General features: G+C 45.7%; 1 protein-coding gene across 1 annotated transcript in view; it reads right to left on the bottom strand.

The window, feature by feature from the left end:
* Positions 1-914: 914 nt before the first annotated feature.
* ARL3 (ADP ribosylation factor like GTPase 3) overlaps positions 915-24,186 on the bottom strand; it is a 30,370-nt gene continuing 7,098 nt past the window's right edge. The window contains exons 2-6 of the mRNA XM_030951031.1: positions 20,918-21,061; positions 19,687-19,803; positions 15,532-15,582; positions 13,385-13,570; positions 915-4,925 (exon numbers count right to left, since the gene is read on the bottom strand). Coding sequence (XP_030806891.1) covers positions 4,878-4,925; positions 13,385-13,570; positions 15,532-15,582; positions 19,687-19,803; positions 20,918-21,061 — 546 coding nt within the window. The 3' untranslated portion in view covers positions 915-4,877. The remainder of the gene's footprint in view (positions 4,926-13,384; positions 13,571-15,531; positions 15,583-19,686; positions 19,804-20,917; positions 21,062-24,186) is intronic.

Below are 24,186 nucleotides of genomic sequence, written 5' to 3' on the forward strand. Positions count from 1 at the left end.
CGCTCCAGCAGACGCACGCAAGGTCACATGCAGCCTCCCCATAAATTACCACATCCCACCCCAAACAGCAGCAGGAGAGGGGAAGCGCAGCCCATTCGGGGGCCGGGGGCCGCAGGGGCTGATACATAACATTGTGACAAGTCAAACAACTCTCAGGGTGTTCACTTGCCAGAGAAATATTTTTCACATCCAATCCATTAGGCAAACAAGATGAAAAAGTATTTCCTACTTTGCTGAAAAAATACCAGGACTGAGTATAAAGCGTGCCTTTAAAAAAAAAAAAAAAGAGAGAAAAGAAGTGTGACCATTTATAATGTTTTTTTTCCAGTGGCTCTGACAGCCTTCCAGGCATCCTGACTGTGACTGTGCAGGGAGGGACCTGATGCTTTAAAGAGTTCTAAGAGTTTCTTGCTTTCTGGCCCATCTGGGTGTTGCAGGAACAGTAATGAGTCAGATTAGCTGGAAAGCAACAGATTTGCTTCCCTCCCTCCTAACCCCCTCCCAACCTCATTTCACTAAACCAAACCCAAATAGTTTGCTGCTTTTCTTTTTCCCCTTCCCTTTTCCTGCCAGGTCACTAGAGAATGTGTTTCATGACATGCTTTTTTTAACCTACAACATGATTTTTGAAAAAAGAAGATCCTCCCAGAGTTTCCCTTTCTCTCTGGCTGACTTCTCTGATAAGTTCTGGAATACTGAAAATCCAAAGGAAAAAGGCTTCTTCAACAGTTTTGATCACTTCTAGTACCAGCAACCATTTCTGGTGGAGTGACAGGAGCAATGGAAGAGCAGCCTTGCAACCTGACTGGAAGCTCCTTGGGAAGAGACAATCCTGTCAGAAGATGAACCTGCTGAAGAAAAAAGGATCACCCCCAAACACCAGTTGTCTTTCTACTAAATTTTAATTTATTTCCTTTTTTTTTTTTTGACAAAGACATCTAAATTATACACTGAGTAACAACATGACCAGATATTGCAAATATCCCTTTTTGGTGAAATACAAAAAGGGAACATAAAAGAAAGAGCTTGCGTGGACCTGGCTGGCCCAGGGAATGCAACAGCCACCATCTTTTGCTTTTGGAGAAGAGTGAGCATGTTGGAGTGGGCTGGTCTCATCCCAGTACACTTTATAAAAAGAGTCTGGTAACCAGTTATAGTTTTGACAGAGAGAGAAGTCATTTATCTGCAAGAAACATCATAGGTAGTGGGAAAAATGGGAGAAAGTTGCAAGAGGCTTTGGCAAGCGTTCTCCAAGGGCAGGAGAGACATTCTCCAGTGAAGCTGCAGTGGAGGACACGGCCACAGCTGGGGGAGGACATGAGTCCCCACACCCCACTCACATCAGAGCAGGGGCTTGGACTCAGGTTTCTGACATGCCCTTGGAGAATTTCACTTCTCCGGCACCTCTCCCCTCCAGCGAACGAAGGGGGCAGGAGCAGGAGAGGCTTCTTTCATCTATCGCAAAGGTAGAACCAGATTTAATGATGTGAAAGTGAAGCACGGGAAGGGAATTAACCCCTGTGACAAACATCCTGAGATCTGCCTGTCACTCGGAGCCTTTAAATCATGGCTGGGTTTCTCAGTACCACAGGGGCTCCGGCTCAGCCGTGAGTCACCACGGCGGGGTGGGGTTTCACGGGCTGTGTTACGCGGGAGGTCGGGAAACAGGAACACAACGATCCCTCCTGGCTTAAAAATCCAGGAATTGGTGGGACGTGTGGCAGAGCTCCACCCATAGCAATGAGCTGCTTGGTTCCCCCAGCCTCAGTTTAATGGAGGGCGAAGCTGACAGCGCTGGAAGGACGGAGCCCTGCGTGTGCCACAAACCAGGGCGGGGCTGAGGGGCTGGCAGAGGGGCAGCGGCTGCATTGATCGCTGGCAGGCGTTTCTGGCTGGCCCCAGACAGTTGTCCAGGTGGTTTTCAGCCAGGTGCTGCCCAGGGCAGAGAGCCCTGCAGAGGCCATAGCAGATGTAAATACATTCAGATAAGGAGCAGCAAGCAAACAGAACCTCAAATTCTCATACATTTTCACCAGGTTGCACAGAGAAACGTTTACAATACAATGAACATTTACAGCCATCACTGTAGGATGATATACTTAAGACATGGTCATTTAACCCCCCACCTCCATCCTCCCAGCACAGCTCACTCTATCACGGTCTTCCTCTCTTACCACCTGGCATGGGAAAACCAAATTAACTACTGGGTTACAGGTGACACTCTGGCAGGTACAGATGCAAGCAACCAATACGTGTGGCTACAAGTAAACATAATGAATGAGCCAGCAAATGTCTCTGGATCCTGAGTTCAATAAGGCAATTTTTCCTTCCCAACTAAAGTGATAGGAAAATTACTACATATTTATTTTTCACACATTTCCAAGTTTAACAAACATGATACTTTAAAAAACCACATTACCCTCCTGGATTCTTTTCAGCCCCAGGAAGCCAACTGTGGCACTGGTGGGGCGTCACAGACTAAGTCTGCCACTGCTAAAAGAGTAGGGAGCAGGAAAGCACCAACTCAAGTCCCCTGCAAGTGTGAAAGATCAATGCCGGAGCTCCAAAGGGTGCTCTGCCCTGCCCTGCCTGGGCCAGAGGAGAGATACCCGTGCATTTCCCTCTGCATCTGGTAAGCAATGTGGGCAAATCCAAAGCTTGGGGACTATCTGTCACAAAGCTCTGCCACTCACCTAGCACAAGCCTGCCCACAGGAAAGGGTTGTAATTCTTTACATTGCTTGCATCAAGCAAATGCGTTATTTGCAAGGAAAAGATGATGCTGGGATGAATTTCTCCTCCTTGGACTGACCCAGGAACATGCCATACTCAAATTTGCAGCGTTCCCGATAAGCCTGCGCAGCTGGGGACTTACTGAGCAAGCTGCATTTAAATGAACATCTCATCTTATGACTCCTTACTCAATCCATACAAAACCAGAGCTGTGTCACTTTGTCATTAGCGATTGCTTAACAGCTCACTTGAGCCTGCTCTTCCCCCCCACTCCACTCCCCAGTCTTCTGGTTTTTAAAGCAAGGCTCTGCTACTCTGGCATGCGTGTCCTGCCTCCCTGCTGGAGACAGATGCACTCAGAGGGTGCTGACTCACGGACACAGGCAGATTAAAGTTGGATTGCTAAAGCAGTTGCTGTCCCAGCTGTCCCTGTGCCCCCAGCCACAGCAAAGACAGCTGAACTACACACGGATCATCCCTGAACTGCTACTGTACATCCTGATGTATGGGGGGACCTGGAATGAGCCCCAGATGATTTTAATATGCCAGGCTGTAACACACAGACAGCCAGGGGCTGCTTCACGTACAGTGCAGATGTTTGTGCCGTGAGGTGGAGATGTCCAGGGGAAGGGAGGAAAAAAGAGCTGGGAGCTCCAGGGGTGTCAGCCGTCTGCCTGGGTCCATGAGTCAACTCGCTGACGCGTGGTAAAGCCACATGCTTTAGTACATGCAGCTTTCCCATCCTGCGCCACCGTCCGTCTCCAGGAGGCGGAAGGGGTAATGCAGTCCCCAGTCATTCTCTGGCCTTTTGCAGGCAGGCAGCAAACAAAGCTGGCAAGCAGGGCAGTGGGATTATTCTACCATCTGTGCATTAGAAACTGGCCCAGGAGTCACCAAGCTCGCTTCATGCAGGACATGGCTACTTTGGCGTGCTAATTGCTCCTGCTCCCCTGTCAGTCTGGGCCTAGATTTGAATTGGGGAGGAGGAGGTGGAAATCACATTCTCTTTCCCATTTCAGCAACTGTGTCCTTTCAAAGGGAAGCCGGCCCGGGGAAGAATGAATGCTCGTTTTACAGAGCACTTCCCACCTGCTGTTCACCAGGATCCTCACCCTCCACCTGGGCAATCCACAGCCAGCACCAGGCTGGGGGACCTCAGGCATTGGACAGCCAGCCTGCCTTGGGGCAGTCCCCCAAGTCCCTGGAAGAGCCAGGCAAGGCATGCTGAGCTGGTGGGGTAGGAGAATACATTTCGCACATTTCAAAGAAGGAAACCTGGGACCTGATATCTCATTCTAGAAAGTAATCATGGACTTAATTGCATTTTCCTGCAGAGTTGCCTTAACATCAAGGGAAAATCAACAGGGATTGTTCAACATCAAGACTAATCTCACATATGGAACTTATTGAACGGAGGAACAACATTTTTGCTGGCTCAAGGTGAAATGCTGGGCTAAATTCTCCTTCAGCTGCGAGAAAAGCCCTAGGCACACTCATCCTGCATTATTCCAACTGCAAAGAGCTTCAATTATACACATATAACCCTTCTCTCCCTTCTACAGCGGTGTCGCAATGCAACAGTGCCTCGTTATCATCAAACTCCTCTTTTATGGCTATAAGAATATGTGGAAGTCTTCTACCCTTGTTACACAAATGACTCCTTAGCAGCTTTATTTTAAGAAACTACCCACAACTGGTAACACAACTGCATTTTATCTGTCACTGAGGGGAAGCTGTGACTGATGCCGAGTGTGTCCTCAGCAACCGCGCCTATTAGGGCAGCTCCTATGCATCGAAGCCACTACAGTAACTCACCACTCCCTCTGCTCCACACTGAATCAGTCTTGCTTCTGCTTACAAACTTGCTTGCTAATCAGACATTTAATACTACTTATGCATAGGGAGGAAATATGTAATTCCTTTATTGGGATAAAAAAAAAATTGTACTAAAGAGCAGGTCAAGTTCCAAATCCAGCAGTAGGTTTAAACCAACGTTGCTCCCTTTTTTCTCTCTTTTTTTTTTTCTTTTAACAGCTGTAGCTGTGCACAGATGGAAAAACATTTGGTCAGAAAGCAGCAAATTAGTGTTTTCAGGCTAGAATTCTGCTCCCACCGCTCCTCCATTTCCATGCAGCTCAGAACGCTTTACTTCTTCTTAGTACTGACATTTTTGCACACCCAGTTCATGCCGTCCTTCAGACAGAGAAAGGTAACGTTAGTCAAGCGACAGGAGGGGGAATCCCCCAAGCCCACCCCACCACCATTCTGCAGGCATCATGTTCTGCCTCCTCACTGACCCCCTGCCTGCCCTTCTGTCCCCAAAACCACTGTGGGTTAAAAAAATAAGTGCTTCCTTGCTTGGTAGATGTTGTCACACAGAGGTTATTAAATCTTTCATCTGACCATAAAAAAGTATCATCATCTCATCACATCACTATGTGTAGGTCCTATGAGGAAGGATCACTTTGCAGTCAAGGTATGTCAGTGGCAGATGAAGGCCCTGTTCCAGGTTTGGCTACAGATGATTTGTGTAATCTTGGGCAAGTAATCTTATCTTTGAGACTGGATTTTAGGAGACTGTTTGTTATACAGTCAGCACCCTGCTAAGAAAACAGATCTAATTCTCTGTTCATCTGCAAGCCTTGAAATCCAGATCCATGAAAGTCACTGCAATAACCAAACCTGGACCCTGCTCCCTGTTCCTCAGGGCCTCCACAGAAAATGGGCCCTCAGGGATCCCACAGGGGTTTAGTGAGAAGCTATGTGGTCATGTTTTAAGAGGCTGATATACTCCTTAAGGTATCTCTGTAAAAATATGTGGGTGACTTCTCTGGCCAGTGCAAGCAGGATGGCAACACTTGTGCTGTGAATACCCGATTTGTGAGTTTATTGCTGAGATCCCAGAATGGGATATGCTATTCAAAGCCAAAGCTTCATCTGCTCCTGTCACTTATCCATTAGGAGACATCCACAATGGAGTGCAAGATGCACAGTCTCCTCATATTTGTGTCCCATCAAATCCGCTACCTCTGTCCTGTCTACGAGGTATCTCTGCAGATAGGGAGGCTGAAGGCAAAAGGCAGGGTTTTGGGGATGAGAGAGGAGCAGCACATCTTTGTGTTTGGAAGTCAGGCAAATATCACCTCAGAGTTCAGACTGGAGGGATTTCACTGTATTATGTTCAGTGGTCATTTTTGTATCATTACCACAACAACCTTAGTTAGACCCTAAGAAAGGTCAGAGCTTTTTGGCAAACATCACTGGTAGCCCCATTGTAGCAGTGTTGTTGACTTCTTATTCCCTTGTTCCCAGGCTGCCAAAAGGCTGCCAAGGACCTCAGCTTCTCCAAGGACAGGCAGCCCAAGGCAGAGTACAGCACGCCCTTTGGGTGAGCTGACACTCACTGCTGTGCCTCTATGTTGTCCCTCAGCCACAATGGTGGTGGCCATGTCAGAGGGGAGCTAAAGAGTTAAGAGAGAAGAGAGGGAGTCCTCAGGGCTTAATCAGAAGCAGAGAAGTTCTCACTTGAAAATACCAATTCACCTTGATAACTGTGCTATGAGACACTTCTTATCTGAAGGGGAGCAGCAACTTTTGAAATCAGCCCTTGTTGCTGTGTTAAATAAAGAATAAGTGAGCCCAGTTTGTGCTGGGGTGCACATGAGGCCCTACACTAATAACACTTCTAACTCGAACCTTGGGGAGGGTTGGTGTCTCCAGTTTCATTTATTTATCTCCCCAGCAGAGATCAGTGTAAAACAAATTGTCTGAAATCCTCTGAGCAAATGGGAAAAGATGAGAGGTAGATTCATTTTAAGGCCCGGTAGCTTTGTGTCTTCCCCTTTCAATAACACTGATAACCTAGGTGTAAAACATGTAATGCCTTAAGCAATCAATAGCATGGTTTAAAGCTTATCACTTTAGAGAGAGAGGGAGCGAGTGATTCCCAGCATGAGGAATGCCAGGGCTTAACAATGGGGCTGGAAGGAGAGGCGTCAAGCCTTTGACTTGATTGTGTGCTTTAGAAATCTGCATGATTGCCTGCAAAGAGTAAAAATAAATAAATAACTAAAAATGCTCCCACAATGATTTCAGCTTCCCCTGCCTTGGAAGCAATAATCACATTTGCACACATCATGGCATACAAGGCAAGCAGAGCTCCTCATTCATTTTGAATGTAGGTTTATTTGCTGAACCAGAACAGCTGAGACAGCTTAAAGTAATAAATATCAGCTGACACCCTCTGCTATTCAGCACAGTAATCCCAGAAACAATACATCACTGCAAAATAACAAACACGCATCCTATCTTCTACCTAATCTGACCACAACCTGAATTCACAGTGATTAAAACACTGCCTGCTGCCATTGGGGAGCTGGGCAAGGAGAAAGGCAGACCATTGCAGCACCAGCACAGCTAGGGTCATAAAGCAGAGTTTATGATGGGATTTACCATGGCTGGGAGCCTGGCTGCATGAAGCATTTAACGAGGGCAAGAGAATGACATAGCAAAATGCAAGAGGAAAGGTGAACTCCAAACACGCTTGAAACACGTAAGTAGGTCACCAAACTTTTAAAGCAGAAATAGATTTAAAAAACTCTCTTCTGGCATGAGTTAATTGACAGGAAAAATCACATTTAATTGTAAATATCCCCCTGCCTGACAGTGATAAAGGGAAAATTAACATGTTCAGCTGTATCAGAAAGGTGTATGCAAGATGCCTTCCTCAGCTACCTCTGCAGCTTCTGGTGCAACTTTTTTTTTGATGGGGGGGTGTTGTTCTGCAGTGTTCCCAGATGCTTTGGAGAATACCAAATGCAATGGAAAGCAAAAAAACCTAAAAGCTACATTTGCAGTTTTTCTACCTATGGTGTGAAGCAGGACAGAGCATTGGTAAGATAAAGAAATCCAGGGAAGCTGCTACAAATACAAAGAGCTGCTCTGGGAAAGGCACACGGGAAGGAGGAAACAGTGGTTGAAAGAGTCAAGTCCTCAAGGAGTCAACTGTTGTCATGCTTTGTCCCTGCACGCTCTGTCCCTATATCTGCATGTTTAAAAGATGGTTCTGTGAAGAAAGTATAATCCCTACAGTAACATTTAGATCTTGATAGATGTCCTTGTGCTGCTTTGTTGAGACACAGAAACATTGGCAGGTACTCTGAGGACTGAGGCGGATACAACATTAGTATTCCAGCCTCAAGTCAACCCTGGGAAAGCTTAGCCAGGGAAAGATTTCAGGTCTTTCAGCTTTGCCTCTCTTAGCTCCTTAACAAGCAGCTAGTAAACTTTACCAAAGCAAAGACAGAGAACCCCAGGGAAGAGGATAACACTCATTGCAGAGAAATGCTGCTCACACAACCCTGCCTTGCTGCAGTCCCATCCGCTATTGTGCCAAGGGAGTTGTACTCCAAGGCCCTTTGGGAAAGTACTGGTAGAGCCTTCCCTGGGAGAAATAAAAAGTCCTGCTTAAGATTAGCCCACTGCTTGCTTATTCTCTGCATTATCAGCTTTGTGGCTATGGGAGTGAAGTAATCTGACTTCAAACACAACGAACAAGTCCTTTCCACCCCATAAAAAGCCTTGCGATTTCTGCTCCCCTGCAAACCCGGGATCAGGCAAGGCCACAAACTTGTGACCCCTAATGTGACCTTAAGGACAGAAAAGCTTAATCCTTTCATGTAATCCTCTGTCTGCCATAACAAATTGGGTCAGGCAAGTGCAAAATTCTCAATCTCTAGCATTTTTGGTATGCGTTATTTTAACTGTCACTTTCTTCTCCCTCTGCACAGCCAGGACTGTGCATTCATTATCTGTCATTTCCTTGCACCTCTAGTGATCATACAGGCTGGCTCTTACAGGCTCCTGCCAGTACATTATCCATTGGGTTTTGCCTGGGTGAAAGCTTATTTTCTTGTCCTCTGAGACCTTGTATTGCTGTAGACTCCCTCCTTACCCTACTTAAAAATCAGAAGACACTGCCTTGTAATCTGGAAACATGGTTGCTTTTCCTCAACATGCACAGGCTCTGTCTGCTCCAGGAGAGCTGCAGTCATCAAAACTGGTTTTAAATCATATTTACAAATAGCTCCAGAACCTTGTTAAGATGTGGGAGATCCCATCCAGCCTTTCCTGGCTCAGACTAAACCTAAGCTCTGCAGATACCTCATTGGTATGTGGTATCCACCAGGGATGGTCCTGCTCTGAATCTTGCCCTTATGAAAGTGTTGAATTGCAGCACAGACATAACTTAGGTCTTGGGCTTCATTCTCAACTAGGTTGAAACAGCCAGGGAAGAGACAGAGGCTCAGCCTTTCCCACAGTCCTTTGGGCCAGACGGGCTCTGGCATAAATTGGAAAAGTTTAGTGGCTACTCTCAGTTTCACTGGCTTTTAATGGTCTCCAGAGGGTCATTATGTTTGGGAGACTCTGGACACAATACGCTGCATCATCATTCTCAAGGACAGTTCCTCGGGGCAGGCTGAACTCCTGCTGCCTTGATTGGAGAATCTTGCTTCAGACAAGAAACAAGCTGCAGAGTACACATCAGTCCCAAGCCTAGAGTCATATTTAATATCACACCCTGGCCCCTAAATAACACCTCACCAAGAGAGGAGGCAGCAAAGCAGAGGGCACCTGTTTGCTTTCACACCAACCCTGGCTGGCCAGGGTGGAATGTACACAGCTTTTTTACACCAAGGGCTACAATTCGAGATCTGGTCACAAATACCCCAAGAGAGCCTATGTGGCACCAGAGAGTCACTGTGAGGCAATAGTTCTCTTATGCTCCTCTGCTGCCATCAGTAATCACCTCCCTCGCTTGCTGAGGTCTCAGTGTAGGCTGGTCAGTACCCCGTTCCAGAAGAAGAGCCCAGATGGCTGTGGCAAAGAAAAAAGGCTTTCCTGCTTTTTAACTGGGGGTGAGGATAAGATCAGACTCTGGCAGATATTTTGCTTGAAAAAGCCTTGATGGCACCATGAAGTCTGATTAACAAGACAAATGCTGCCCACAGTTCCAGTCAGGAGGTAATGAAGTCTTCAGCTGGCATAACAGGGGCTGCCAGCTGGCATCCAGAGACACTACATGGAGTTTCCAGTTAACCCAGTCACCTCTCTTCTGAGCCTGCTCAGGACACTGCTAGGGCCCTTTTCCAGAGTCCCTAATGGTTAATTTTAAAAGAGAAGATGACTATATGGATTCCCCCCTTAATTAACAGTTTTATTAAATAACCCATTTCAAATAATAGTTAAATTCTCTAAATTTATATCATTCTATTAACCATAATCTAATCTCATTAACCTTGAAATCCCCAGTCTTAACTACCCAGTTCTATACACGATGGTGCTAGCTGCTAAACTAATTAAATGACCTTCAAACTATTTCTCCTTCAAGTATCAGCATTATTTATCTTTGCTCATTGCTCTTCTTTCAAGCTATCACAAACATCTTCCCATATGAACTCTGTTCCTGCATGTGCTCAGTACAAGATATGCCACCACTCTTCCTTGCAAGATCTGTCAGTAATGTCTCCAATTCTACTCCAGCTAATGCATTCCATCACCTGCAATGGTTGGTGTGCTCGTTCCTTGACTTTCATTCTGAACACCTGATGCTTCCACAAATCCATTTATTTTGCTGCCACTCATTGTCATTTCTCAACAAAGTCCTTAAAGCGGTGACCTGAGATTTAACCACACATGGGAGAGCTCCTGTTCTGAGCCTCTGGTACCTGTGGCCCTGGTGTACCACAATCCTCAAAAACATCTTTCCTAATCTCACTCTTTAAACAAGTTCTTTGATTCTCCTAAAGTTTGACCTCTCCTTAACTTCCCAAGACTGAAGACACTATTTTTTCCTAGGCTGATCTGGGTTTAGTTTAAAAGCCATCTCCCCAAACATTTTGTTCCATTTGCAAGGAAAAGGAGTGCCTGACATTCTTGCTGTCTGATTTACAGGCCTGAAGTTATGGCTGAAGAGAAATGTAGGGGCTCTTATTCTATAAGCTCTAGAGAGTTTGTGACTTTCCTGACTTTTCTGCAATAATCATTTATGGAATAAGCTGCAGTATTTAGGGCAATGAAACTGATTACAACAAAGTGGGATGTTATCTGGCCTGTATCTAAACTAATTTGTCTAGGTAAGCAGGATGAACAAAATACACAGGCCTGAAAATACTTTTATTTAGTTCTGGTCTTCTATTTTCTGGAAGTGAATGCAGAAGCAGATTTCATTTCCCTGGCAGAGGGTATTGGGCTGAGTATTTTGCACTACTGGATGATTAGGGATGTGCTGTGCTTCAGGGAGGAGGCACAGTAAGAAGGTGCTGTCAGTGGAGAAGTGTGCAGCCCACTCCAGAGAGTCCACAAAGCTGCCTGAGACAGAAGCACATTTCAAAGCTCAAGAACAGAAAGTGACACTTCGTATAATTTACTTCTTCCACATCCAACACACATCTCTGAATTTAACCGGTCTCTTTACTGCCCCTTTGCAGCTGGAGAGCTCCCTTGGACTTCCTACAGAAGGGCCTGAAGGGGGTAGGAAGGTGATCTATGTTTGCCTGAAACCCTGTCAACTGCAGCCTCGTTTTCCTGGTCAGGTTTCTTTGGACTGGAAACTTCAGAGCAGAGATTAGAGCTGAAGCCCTTTACAACACTGGCTACAACATAGCTGAATTTGTAGTTTCGCTAACTACAGGCACTGTAGAGAACACCATCTACTATATTCAGGTCTAAAAATCAGGTTGAGAATTTAAAATCAGAACTGCTGCACTGGGTCAGACCAATGGTTCGTCCAGGCCAGCATCCCCTTTCCAGATGCTGGGGAAAGACCATATAGGAACAGGATCTGCCTTACTCTGTTCTTTGCTCCCAGTTCATGGCCCAAGCTGCTCCTCAGTCAAAAGCTGCCTCCAGATCTTACTGGTCAGTGATCGCCTGCACATCCCTTCTTCAGAAATTCATTTAAGTATTTTTCTGATACCGTTTTTTTTTCTGATACCTTTGGTCTCCCCAGCATCCTGTGCCAATGAGATCCAGAATTTAATTATGTCACTTGCAAAGAAGCACTTATTTTTATTTCTTTTAAACCATTTTCTGATTATTTCATTAGGAACGCTCTTCCTCTAGCAATGTAAAAATAGCATACTAGACTGTATTTTTATACCTTATTTTATAAATCCTGAAGATGTTCCCACTCTCTGTCCTCTCTCTTACAAACTGCTAGTCCTAATTTATTTTTTATCCCTGTATACAGATGCCACTCTGTGCTGCTGATCATTCCTGACAGAGGATCCTCAAATCTCTCCTAATTCTAAGCAGATATGTGGACAGTATTTTTTCTGATTAGGGTAGTTAAGAGCCTAGAAGAGGTTACCTAGAGAGGATGTGGAATTTACGTGCTTAGAGATACTTATAACTTGACTCGACTCTCAGCAACCTCCTCTAGACTCAGAGCTATCCCTGCTTTAAACATGAAGTTGGTCTGAAGATCTTCTGAAGACCCTTCTACCTAATTTTTTGTTGGACTTTATGATTCTACTATTAGGACAAAAACCTTTTTAAATGCGGCAGAGACAGAAATTGACATCATATTCAAGGTATGGGCTCACAATGACTTTAACCTGCTAGAAAAGATGTTTCTTCTTTGCTTTCTTGTAATTGTCCCGTGTTTGAATTTTCTTCTCTGGCCTTTGATGAGCTCTGTTCCCATTGTATATCCGTCGTATAATTAGGATTGTTGTTTCTCATGTGCATTATTTTGCACTTGTCAACACTGAATTTCATCTGCCATTTTACTGCCCACTCAGCATGGAGGGCTGCTTCTGTGACTCTTCATACTCTGCTTGAGATCTCACTATCCTGAACTACTCTGCAGCATCTGCAAATAAGGTTTTACTGAAACTGCAGTGAAGATAAATGTCTTCACCATTCTGTTTCTTTAAATATCAGTGAAGGGAGTACTCAGATTTCGAGCTCTGCAAATACCTCATTAATTCAGGAAAAGCTAAGAGTGAAATAAACAAACCTAGGTGCCATTTACATTACAAAGAGCTACTATACCGCAGGAACTGACTACAGCACAGGAGCCCAAGACACAACTATTACAGTTCAGCACAGGGACACAGTGCAGGCCTCTCGGTGTGTTTTTGCTGCCCCACATGCTGACATTAGAAGTGGTTGCTGCTTCATGTGCAACTCTAGCATTTCTCTGGATCAGAAAAATTGATCAGTTTTTCTCCCTGGTGCCTGGGTTTAGTAAAATGCCAAATGACATCAGTAGCAAAGGTAAATCAGATTTCTAGAGTGCACACTCGTACCAGTCAAAGGGTTAATAGTAAAAGACAATTTGTTTTGTGAGAATGATTAACCTGACAGCAGTCTCTTTAAAAGAAATCAATGTCTTCATCTGGCCCAGCTAAGGGCTCCTGGGTGGGGAGGCAATTGCTCTCCCTTTTACCAGGGATGGAGGGAGCCCCAGGGCCCCCAGCTCTCCCTTTCCTTTGCACAGGACCCAAGACACGCACCCCCCACGTTTTGCACTGCAAGGCTTTGGCTGTGCTGACCCTCATTGGTGAGGCTGGTCCAGCCCCACCCTGCAGATCAGCAATCTCTTACAGACGGCCTGCTGGCACAGCAAGCCTTCTGCAGAGCCTCACCTGTACTCCCTCTCCTGAAAGAGCCGAACAAGACTGGATCTGCCAGACTCTGTCCCGGATTGTGTGCAGGTTCAGTCCCTCAGCAATCTCCGAAGCAGGGGCAGCCGTCAGCAAATCCTGCTTGTTAGCGAATATGAGCACGGGGACTCCACTAAGCTTTTCTTCATCCAAAAGCTCAGCCAGCTCCTGTATCATTTACAAGGGAGTGGGGTGGGGGGAAGATGGTGAGAGGGAAGGGAAGAAAACCTTCAACCACCAATGCTTGTCTCTAATTAGAAATATATTTAGGGCAAATGCTAGAAGACTGTGTTCCAGTGAAACCTAGATCTTATTATAAGAGAGCAAAAATGTATACAATCATCTCTGCCCAAGGTTCAAAAGCTATTTCTTCCAATTACAGGTTAGAAAAAAATCTTAATTTTGGTCTGAAATTAGCAGTTGCCTTAAAGGCTACAACTCTGTGTTTTACCAGTCTCTGATCCCAGGAGACCAAAACTGATGAAACAGCAAAAAACAACATGTAAATTGGCAATATGAGGAATCTGTCTTAAGTTATTGCCCAACTGACCTGATTTGTACCTGAGCAACCATTGACACTGGCCCTGATATCTTTTGCTAATCATGAGTTTCAAGGGGGTGTTCGAAGTCTTAATCACTACAATTTAATTAGATTACTTCCCCCCCCCCAAATGGAAATCTCCCTCCCACAGGAAAGTGCTGATAATTTTGAAAGCATTGATTAGCTGAAGACAAGCTAGACGAGCCTTAATAGCTGAATTTTGGCTCCATATGCGCAGCACACATTGGATGGCATCTTAAAAAATGGGTTTGTTCATTCAAAACTGGTTGACTCAAAAAGATTTTTTTAATAGCTCAAATCTGAATCTGCAGAGGATCAATGGTGGCAGAAATACTTCATGTCTAGGTTGTGCAATGGTCTCATGTGTAACCGGTACTCAATCTCAAGTCACTTCCCTATGGGAACATATGACAAACTCAGCAGAACATGAACCTGTAGGGACTGCTGGCATTGCAGACAAATGAGTATAGGAGATTTTTGTGGCCTCCTTATTTAGCTGGAAAGGTCTCATGCTCTCAGATAACGTTCTAACATCTTTTATCTACTGAATAGAAACTTCTGGATTAAACAAGTGCAGTCGGGAGATGCTAAACTGCAGTGGAAATATAACTCCATCCCCCCAAAGAGCAATGTTTGGTTTGGAAGCCAGGATGAGAGGATGGAGTCATAAACAGAACTGGCTGGGAAATTTTCAACAAAATAGGTCTTTCATCTGACACGGCTGATTTATTGAAACCAAAAGTGTTTGCGGAAATATGAGGAGGGGTTTAGGTTGGCTCCGCCTGACTCAGGTAAGTGATCTAAGCTGCTACTTCCTTTCCATCTCTTTTGCCCAATGAATATTTAATTACTGATATAAAATGAAATAGCTCCAGCAGGGGAAAGATTCCCTCACCCCTAGAACAACCAAAGTTCTTCTGTTGGGGTGTGTCCAAGAGACTTGAGAGGCAAAAGGGCCAAGTATCTCCTTCAAATCAGGCAGAACAGAAGGCTTTAATCTACATCTCCCATTTCTGTGGGCTAAATCTATTGCTAGCTATTCTGAGACACTGTCTCTTTCAGAATTTTACACAATGAAGTTTAAGAGTCCTATTTTTGTTCCAACCTAAAACAAAAAATGTTACAAAACATCAGAACTTTGTAAAACGGAAATCTTATTTTCTGGCCGGAATTAGTTATGTAGTTCTTAGCTTTTTTACAATTACATCCAAAAGACAATCAAGTCAATATGATTTCCATTTCAGCTTCGTAAATAAGAAAATAGGATTCCTCAGGGTCTTGGTTTGGCAAGGTTTAAAGGACCTAGAGAAGTTTGTGCTTTCAGTATTAGGCTCCATTTGCTATTATTGTATAACTTTAATGAACACTGTTCTATTTAAACAGAATTAGGCTACCTATTTTCCTTGTTTCACATCTACCAAAATAATCTGTATTGATGTTGAAAGGCAAGTCTCTTGAAATGCAAATTTCCTTCATAAACAACAAAATCTTCCTCCTAACTTTTGTGAGCAAGGGGCACTCAGAAGCACTGAGTTACTTCAAAGGAAGCTGGGCTTAAGTAACTTACCTGACCTGTTTCTTCAAACCTCTTCCTATCAGCACTGTCAATGACATAGATCTGAAAAAAGAAATTCCAGGAAAAGTTACTCTTCCCAGAAGACACTCTTCCACAGTAGCATGTGCTTAAGTGAGTTGAACCTACTAATTACACTTTTGGGCACAAAGATCCTTGCTATTATTTGCAGAAAATGTTGACAGAACTTCATGATGCTCTGAAAGGAGAGGAACCACCTCTTTTAATGCCAGAGGAGTGGACAACCATGTGGGTAGAATCAGAAAGGAGCTGGCAGCAGTACTGGGGATACTGTCATCATCACCATAGCAGATATTATCTGAAGAGATCAGGAGACTGCAGTTATTGTTTCAAACTTATTGTTACAAGCCGAAGCTGAGCATAGGAGGACAAAACCTAGGGAGCCAGACATGGCCTTTCACCCCAGCAAAGTGTACAAACACTGGCCTACTGTGACTTTGCCGTGCTGCTCTCTAGCATCACCTCCTCAATAAGCCACCAATTCACACAATGGCACTCAGGGGACACATGAATGTGTTGGGGACATTGAGTTTGTCTCCAGCAGGCAATCCTACTGTAGCCTCTTGGAGAGGGTGGTTGGGTATGAGGGCTGGATTCAGCCTGCAAGACTCCATCTTCAGTTGCCATCTAAAAGAATGGGGAACCTCAGTACAACATGCAGGCAAGAATAGACTGGTATCCCTTTTTCATTGCTTGATACGTGAAGGTTTTTGAAGAAGGATGCTGGGATAGCAGACAGGGATGAGACTGGTGACAAACACTGAGCATTTTGCTTCCAGTTGCTGCCATTCCCCATCAGTAGTGATTGAAGCTGCTAGCATGTCATCTGCATGCTCTTTGGTGGCTTACAGGGAGCAAGTGTCAGCCTGGTTTTCAGGGAATAGATGAGCACAGCACCCTGCCATCAAGATAAATGGCATCCTTGCAGGCAGTCTCAGCATAAGACTCCATGCTTCTAGGATAATTTCGATCAAATAGTAGGAGGAGGGAAGATCTCTAGCAGCAATATGTATTAAACTATAGGCACTCTCTTAATGAGCAGCATTTGAGTTGTTTGAAATGGGACCAAACACACAGCAGGAAAATCTGTATGCGAGGCCTGAGGAGGTAACCCAGCAACCTCCCAGCCACTCTGCAGATCACCTGGGGGCTGATGTGCACTGACAGGGGCTGGGGGACACGGCAGGGCTGGACGCAGCTGCGTGGGGATGCGTCAGCAGAGCACGCACCCGCTGCCACGTGATGGGGACCAGCCCATGGGCATGACACACGGGCCTCTCCCTGCAGTGTGATCCCAAGCACGTGCACCAATACTGCATCAGCTACACATGGCCTCCCCGCCCCTACCAAGCATCCACCCCTATGCATCCCATGTAGGGTTGGAAACACAGAGCAAAAGAAAGAAAGAAGCTGCAGGGCTGGCAGTTGTGTTCTGGGGTGAGACTGGACTGTCATCTGTCCTCCCTCGGGACATCTCTGGGGAAGTCCACAACACATGAATGCAATGGTCGAGTGCTGCTTGTGAAATGAAAGGCAGCACCTTCCATATTACGGTGCTTCTCTAACTGGGAAGGAATGGCTCTGGGTCCCATCCAGCCAGGCTTTCTCCTGCACCGCTCATTCCTCACTAGGGAGCTGTTTTGCAAGATGAGAACTAGATACAACAGTGCTTGGGGCAAAAGCCACAAAAGCACAGCACAGAGAAAGCAAAGTATGTGCCGAGTGCCTACTTCCAAACCAGCAAGCACTGTGCCAAATAGCTGCAGGTGCCTGTCTGAATATGCAATCAGCCAGATATCCACACCTTATTTGCCTGCGTTAAGCTTCCAAATATCACAGGTGTGTGATGCAAGACCAAGCTCTCATTCAAAGGCACCTGCATGGATTTGAATTTGTAATTACTTCCTGCATTTTAATACTCTTTAGAGGGTCCTTTCTGTTTTATGCAATGCAGTTTAAGGGAAGAGAGAAGCAGGGGGTCCTGGGAACTGTAGTGTATCTCATGTCCAACCTCCTTTTATGGTCAAGGCCACACAAGAGCCTGTTTTTGCCTGTGGCGCTTGGTAACACAGTTTACCAATTGGAACACCATGGTGGAGAATGGAGATTTGAGAAAGAAATTCCTGTAAAGCTGGGTACCTCCTTTAAGAAACAAGCCAAAACACAGCCTGGAATAAATGGGTTGGGCAGAAATTGCAAGTGGTGGGACTAGATGAAGAAATAGCATGAGGGATAAATTGGCTCAATTTATAAATGCACAATCTGCACCAGGTTTGTCAGAAGGTAAAAATACTGGCTAAAACAGGGGTAAGGACTGGCAGAAGACAGAGCAAGCCATCAGCATACATGTGATCCCAGTTTTGGTGTGTATTGAAATAGCAAAGCACTGCCCCAACATGCCAACATCTCCCAGTTTGGGACTGGGTGTCAACATAAAGTGCAGCTAGGGGGAACTCAAGTCCATCGGTGCACCAGCTATTTCTCTGAATTCACACTGCTGCTTCCCCCATACTGATTCTGCTTCTATCCACCCATTTTCTTAGTCATATTAAAAGAAGGGGGTTTTCTGTACATTGCTTTAACTGGGGTGAGAGAGGGGCAGGGAAAACAACTGCTTTCATCTCCTTCAGTCTTCAAATTCACCTTTATTTCTGCACCTCCCATGCAGCACACACTAGGAAGGGTGGAAGCAAACAGGCCAGTGTGGTTTACTGTCTTTGCCAGCAGAGTCTTCCAGATACTGTTTTGTGGTTGCACAGCCTCTGCATCCCAAGCACCTGCCACAACAGGCAGAGATCCCAACACTGCTGCTTTGTAGGGCTGACCTTGATCTGCACACTTACTGCCTCCCCACCACCCACAGCGCTAGAGCCTGGGCTCAGTGGGCACAGTCACCTCACAGCCACACCATCTCTGTCCTCAACAGCCACAGAGGAGCACAGTGTGTGTCCTGCTCGTTTCTCAAACCCAGATCATACCCCATGAAAAATCTCACAGTTCCTCTTTGCAAAAGCAATCAGCTGGGTTTATGCAGTGGTGGCTGTCCTTGAATTTTAGATTCTAAATTAAGGCTCAAAAATTAAGATTGGCAAAAGAGTACCAAGGGTTTATTAGTCACATTTAAATAACAGCTTCATTTGGACAATGTTTTCTAAGCCTGCAGGCACAGCCAGGCCTTTCAGCAACTGGACACGAGCCTTGGTGAACAGAGTCCTATTCCTAGTTGCACTGATCCTTCCGTGCAAGTGCACTGAAGCTCCTGACACATTACTGAATATGTGTGTGATGGGAGGGAGGAATGGTGTCTTTCTGAGAGAGCTTCCTACTTTCCCATGGGAGCCTGCAGACCTTGGTTTTATTCTGTTCCCACAGGCAATAGTGCTTGGGGCAAAAAGAGGCCTGCAGCCCCCGGTCTGCCTCCATCCTGGCATATGTGGCTGCATGCTAGAGGTGATCTATGAAACTAGCCAAGACAGCACCTGGAGGGTCCCAGGGCAATGTGCTCTGGCATGGAAAAACAAAGGTCCTGCACTGTAAATGTAATTGTGGTCATCTGTAGCTAATTGTAAGGTAATTACAGCTAAGTTGTCAAAACCATTAAAAGACAGTCTTACGATTAAAGGAGAAAAAGACAAGGGGTCTCTCTGTGTCCCTCACTCAGAAGCTTTCCTATCTGATGCCAGACAGAGCATTTAATTCTTATGCCTCAGTTTCCCTACTTGTAAAGCTAGGGCACCATACTGACCTACCTCTACACATGATGTTTAAGTCATTAATGCCCATGACAGGCCTTCAGAGTCTCCAGTGAAAGGAACTATAGATGGGCAAAGTACACGTTATTAATGTCCTTTCATTTGAAAGAGACTGAGATGAGAGGAAAGGAACTGGCTATAAACAGCACCATCCTGTGAAAGCAAAAACACGCAACTGAATGATTTCTGCAAACATAACTGTATTTTTCTTACTGCACTCAACCAATCTTGCCATTTAGCTCAAAATAACTCCTGTTACAATGGCAATGGTGTTGCTGAGGGCTGGGACATTACATTACTTGTTTCTGAATTTCTGGCTGAGACCTTGGCTGAGACCATTGCATGAACACAGCATTCAGCTGCAGCCAATACTCACAAGGATATCAGTGTTTTCAAAATAGTTCCTCCAGTATGGTCTGATCTTCCTCTGTCCGCCTATGTCCCATACGTTCAGTTTGAAGCCTTGAGACTGTACACTTTTGATGTTGAAGCCCTGGAAAGAGCAGAAACAAAGCCACATAGAGCATAAACCTAAATGGCTGGAGCATACTCGTAGCCAGACATTAACACCTTATATATCCCATGCCTGCAATGTGCATTGAGATGGGCTGGGCAGCCACAAAGATGGATCAGCTGTGGGACAGGCACCAGCAAGAGCAGCTGCTCAACCATCAGTTTGTCAGTGCTCTTGGGTCAAGGGTTGATGCTGTCATGCCTATGGAGACATATGATGCAGTTAGTGCCCTGAGAGAGCTCAGCAGGGTGGGTGCAGGAAGAGGTGGGAGAGCTGCAGATAAGGAGAAAACAAGGGCACTGTGAGAAGCAAGATTGAGCTTGTGAAAACTGAGTAGACAGTCACAACTAATATGAAGCCAGAGGTCTCAGCTCAATTCGACACGACACAGCTAATGCTGGGCTTAAAAGAGCAACAGCTGCACGTCTGAAGGGTCCATTTCATCAATTAGAGTACCAACTGAAAGTGCATTCAAGTAGAAAAACAGGATGTGGTGTGGGCTGGCAATGCGCTGCCACACCACCCAGGGGACCAAGGCTTGGAATTAGGGTGCCAGGGCTGGGAGCTTTGGGAGGCAGCTACAGGATGGGGGGAAGCATCTCCCATAGCTCTCTAGCAACCTCCTCTGGAGCAATGCTGCAGTGCTTCTGATGGGAGCCATCCCTCTCCTCCAACGCCAAAGCTCAACAAATGGGCATGAGAGACATTAGAGAGGAGCACTGGTATATGCAGAACCCTTGGAGCTGGTTGGGTGAAAAATGTAAACAGACAAGGGTTCGTCCAGTGCTGCAGCATCCACTCTATATGTCCCCTGTTTGGCAAGGACAACAGGAACAAAGTCTCATCCATGCAATCGTAGCATGACTCAAAAGCCTTTGGCAGAGCTCCACAGCGCTCATCCACTTTTGCACTACCTGACCAATGTGGCCTGAAGCTCTCTGGCTCCTTCAGGAAACCTCCTCTTAGGTAGAAAAGACACAAACTTAATGGTGCACCAGGCTCCAGTTGCCCCTCTTTTAGAATCATGAGTGCTTTGTATAACGTGGCAGGTGGGATCACAGTAACTGCTGCAAGAAGGAAAGGCCTTCCTCACCTGTGTTGGGGTGATGTGGCTGATGTCCTCTGATGCCAGCTGTTTCAGGAGTGTGGTCTTGCCTGCATTATCCAGTCCCAAGAGGAGGATTCTCACCTCCTGGTCTGGGGTGCTTTTTAGTTTGCGCAAGATTGACAGTAAACCCTAAATGCACAAGAGAGACTGTAGCTGTTATTTCCTCACCCCAACTCTCATCCCCCACAATGTTATACCCTCCTCCCTTGAAATGGATTCTGTCTGGTGGTGGCTCCCAAGACACCCTGAATACCTTTCTGCAGACCCTATTCCTATTTCATTTCCTACTCCTCCCTTTGCCCCTGTTTTCTTTCATCTCAGAGTACCAACAAGGCCTCAGACAGCACAAATGTCACGCAGTGGGGTGCCCGGCTGGCTGCACTGCTCTTGTCACACAGCTGTTTGGCATTCCCTGTGCCAGGGAGACAGTGCCTATGCAGAAGCTTGCAGGCCACATCCTTGCAAGCTCTTCATTACCTTTATCAGAGGGAAAACCCCATTAATTTGATCTGCCTCCTAGGTTACAATGTACCTGACATTGGTTCTTACAATAACTACCCTGGTCATCTCAAACCCTGTTTATCTGTCTAAAACACGCTGAACTCATGGGGCATGTGCAGTTCTGATTCTCAGGATGTAGCACTTAACAACTACCTCAGATTACCACACATCCTCACTAAGAAAAGCACAGTGGATTCCAGTCATTACCCAGGCTCAGCTCTCTGAGCTGACAGTATCACTCAGGATTAGGAAACAGAATATGCAGGTCAGCTCATTTACAAACATGCACCTTAGAGCAGCACACCCAAGCTTTTGTCAGTGCCACCAGTCAGAGACAGCACCTCTCTAAAATGGCTGGAAAAATATTCTGGATCCTGGCATGTAACCAAGAGATGCAAATCACCCTCCTTCCACCTGCCTCTCACTGCCCAGCCCACCCCACAGGAGAGGGACAGTTGCAGCCAAGGGCACAGGAGCAGGCTGTGACACCAGGAATGCCTCGGTGTCTTTGGCATGCTGCCCCACTACTCTGCAGCCCATGCATGTCAGGGACTCCTCCTCAGAGCCCAAGAAGCACACACCACACTGAGACCCTGCCTGTGGACACAAGTGCTCTTGCGACTAATTTGCCTGAGAAAATCCAGGCAACACCTACAGCCCCTTCTGAAGCCCTCAGCATTCCTGTTCCATCTCTCCCAGACAACTCCCTTGTTGAAGCCCACTAAAACCAAGAGCCAGGAAGAAAGTTCAAATATCAGCAGAAACCTGAGCCCATGGGGCCCACATCTCAAGCCTTTTTGTTCTCCCAATAGCAAAATGGTGAAAATGCTTCTTGTCGACCTGCAAGGGTGTAATCAGTTAAATGTCTTGAAGTGCTTTGTTGCTATGAGGAACTAAACCCTCTAAACATTCCTGCTGAGAGCCAAGGACTATTTGAGCCTTGAAGGTTGCTCCCGATCCCCTCCAGATCGCGGCAATCAGAAACTTGTCCTCAGGATAAAGAGCTGCACATTGCAGTACAACTGTCACCACTGCAACAACATCCCCTGCCTCCAGCAGTGTCCTTCTGCCCACTCCCAACCTCAGCCATTCTGCAAATGCTGCTTCTGACTGCTCACCTCCCTGCTCCCAGGTGGGAGTGCTTTGGGAAGGACTTGGCACTACAGGTCGTGATGCTAAAGCTTTTAGTAATGCTCAGAGATTCAAATGCATGTGACATCTGATCCACCCCTGCAAGCATTTTCGATTTCAGAGTAATTTAATGGGTTTCTGTTAAATTACCAGCTACAGCTCAAAAAACGTGTGTGATGTGTAAGAAACAGGTAGGAGAGAAGGAACTTAGTAAAACTGGGTTCGAAAGGTACGTGTAGAAAGCTGCAGTATTGCCACTGTTGCTGTGCGTTTAAAAAGCACTGTGGAAAGCTGAGGTTCAGAAATTCAGAGCTTGTGCAAGCAATAGCAAAACTGCAGTCTTACTGCCCAATAAGCAGGCTCAAGGTATCACCTATTTTGTAGGTGATAGGCAGGTAAAAAACTAGGAATCCAGGCCCTGCTCAGGAGCTGAGAATTAGAAATGGGCTCTGCTTGGTAGTGGGTGCTATGCCTGCTCAGTACAGGCACCGGCACATGCACAGTAAATCCCCAAACAGCTTTTAGTTGAAGTGTACAGGCCTGTAACATCACGTGCAGGGCCCTGAGAGCCAGATGCTCACAGCTGGCTCTCACCCACAGGCCCATGGCTAATGAATTTGAAGGGCTGTGCTCAGTGCAGCCAGTCACTGCAAGCCCTGCCAGCCCAGCAGCTCATCTCCCTAGCCACAGTGCCCAACCCATGTTCTGCCCTGATGATGGTCTGCACTTCCACACGTCTGAGGAAAGAGAAAAGGAACAGCAGCAAAAATACCTCTAGTGGTTACTTGTTTATATGCATGTCCTAAGTGCCCTTGACATCATTAAAAAGCACAAGTTTTAACTGCATGACTAGCAACACATTTTCTTTTCACCTGCCGTCAAATTTACAGTTGTGTTTGTTGGCTTGTAAATCTGTGGATTTCAGCTCAGTGTGGACAGACTCCACAGGAGCAGGAACTCTAGAATTCACACATTCTCCTTCCTTTCTAGGGAAACACTGAATTTCCCATTCTTATGGGCCTGACCCAAAGCCAATGTACATCAGCCAAAGCACTACTGCCGACTTTGGAGAGCTCTGAATCAGGCCCTATTATTTTAGTTTATTGCTCACAGTTAAAAAAAGAAGCTGTTGAAATGCTAATCCTATTCACAGCTCCACTTGCTAAGAGCAGAGCAGTGTATCCCAGAGCAGATCAGGATTAGGTGCCTTTATATTTCAGAATTCAACTCCAAAATACTGAGCGCAAGGAAATGTATTACAAAGTATTGCTTATCTACCACGGAGCAATTCTCAAGGGTCGGGAAGAGGAACAGTTGTAAATGTTAATAGAGCTTCTCCCATTGTAGATGGATGCTATTTCTGGGCTAGTATGACAGCCTATGAGAAAACGATCAGCATCGTTCCATATTCTACTCAAGTGACACTGCTGCATGGCTGATCACAGGATTATCAGGGGTAGCCAATAGAAGAGAAGATATATATAGAAATAAAAGTATTCTCTAAGGTATAAAGTAAGCTGATTTAAAAGGCTGGAAGACAAGCAAGCCAACATAGAGAAGTGGACTTTATTTCACTAGCTGCCAGCATGGTCTGTATATACAACTTAAATCAAGAGCCAAAT

Source organism: Camarhynchus parvulus, chromosome 6 (assembly GCF_901933205.1).
Source record: "Camarhynchus parvulus chromosome 6, STF_HiC, whole genome shotgun sequence".
Classification (NCBI taxonomy): domain Eukaryota; kingdom Metazoa; phylum Chordata; class Aves; order Passeriformes; family Thraupidae; genus Camarhynchus; species Camarhynchus parvulus.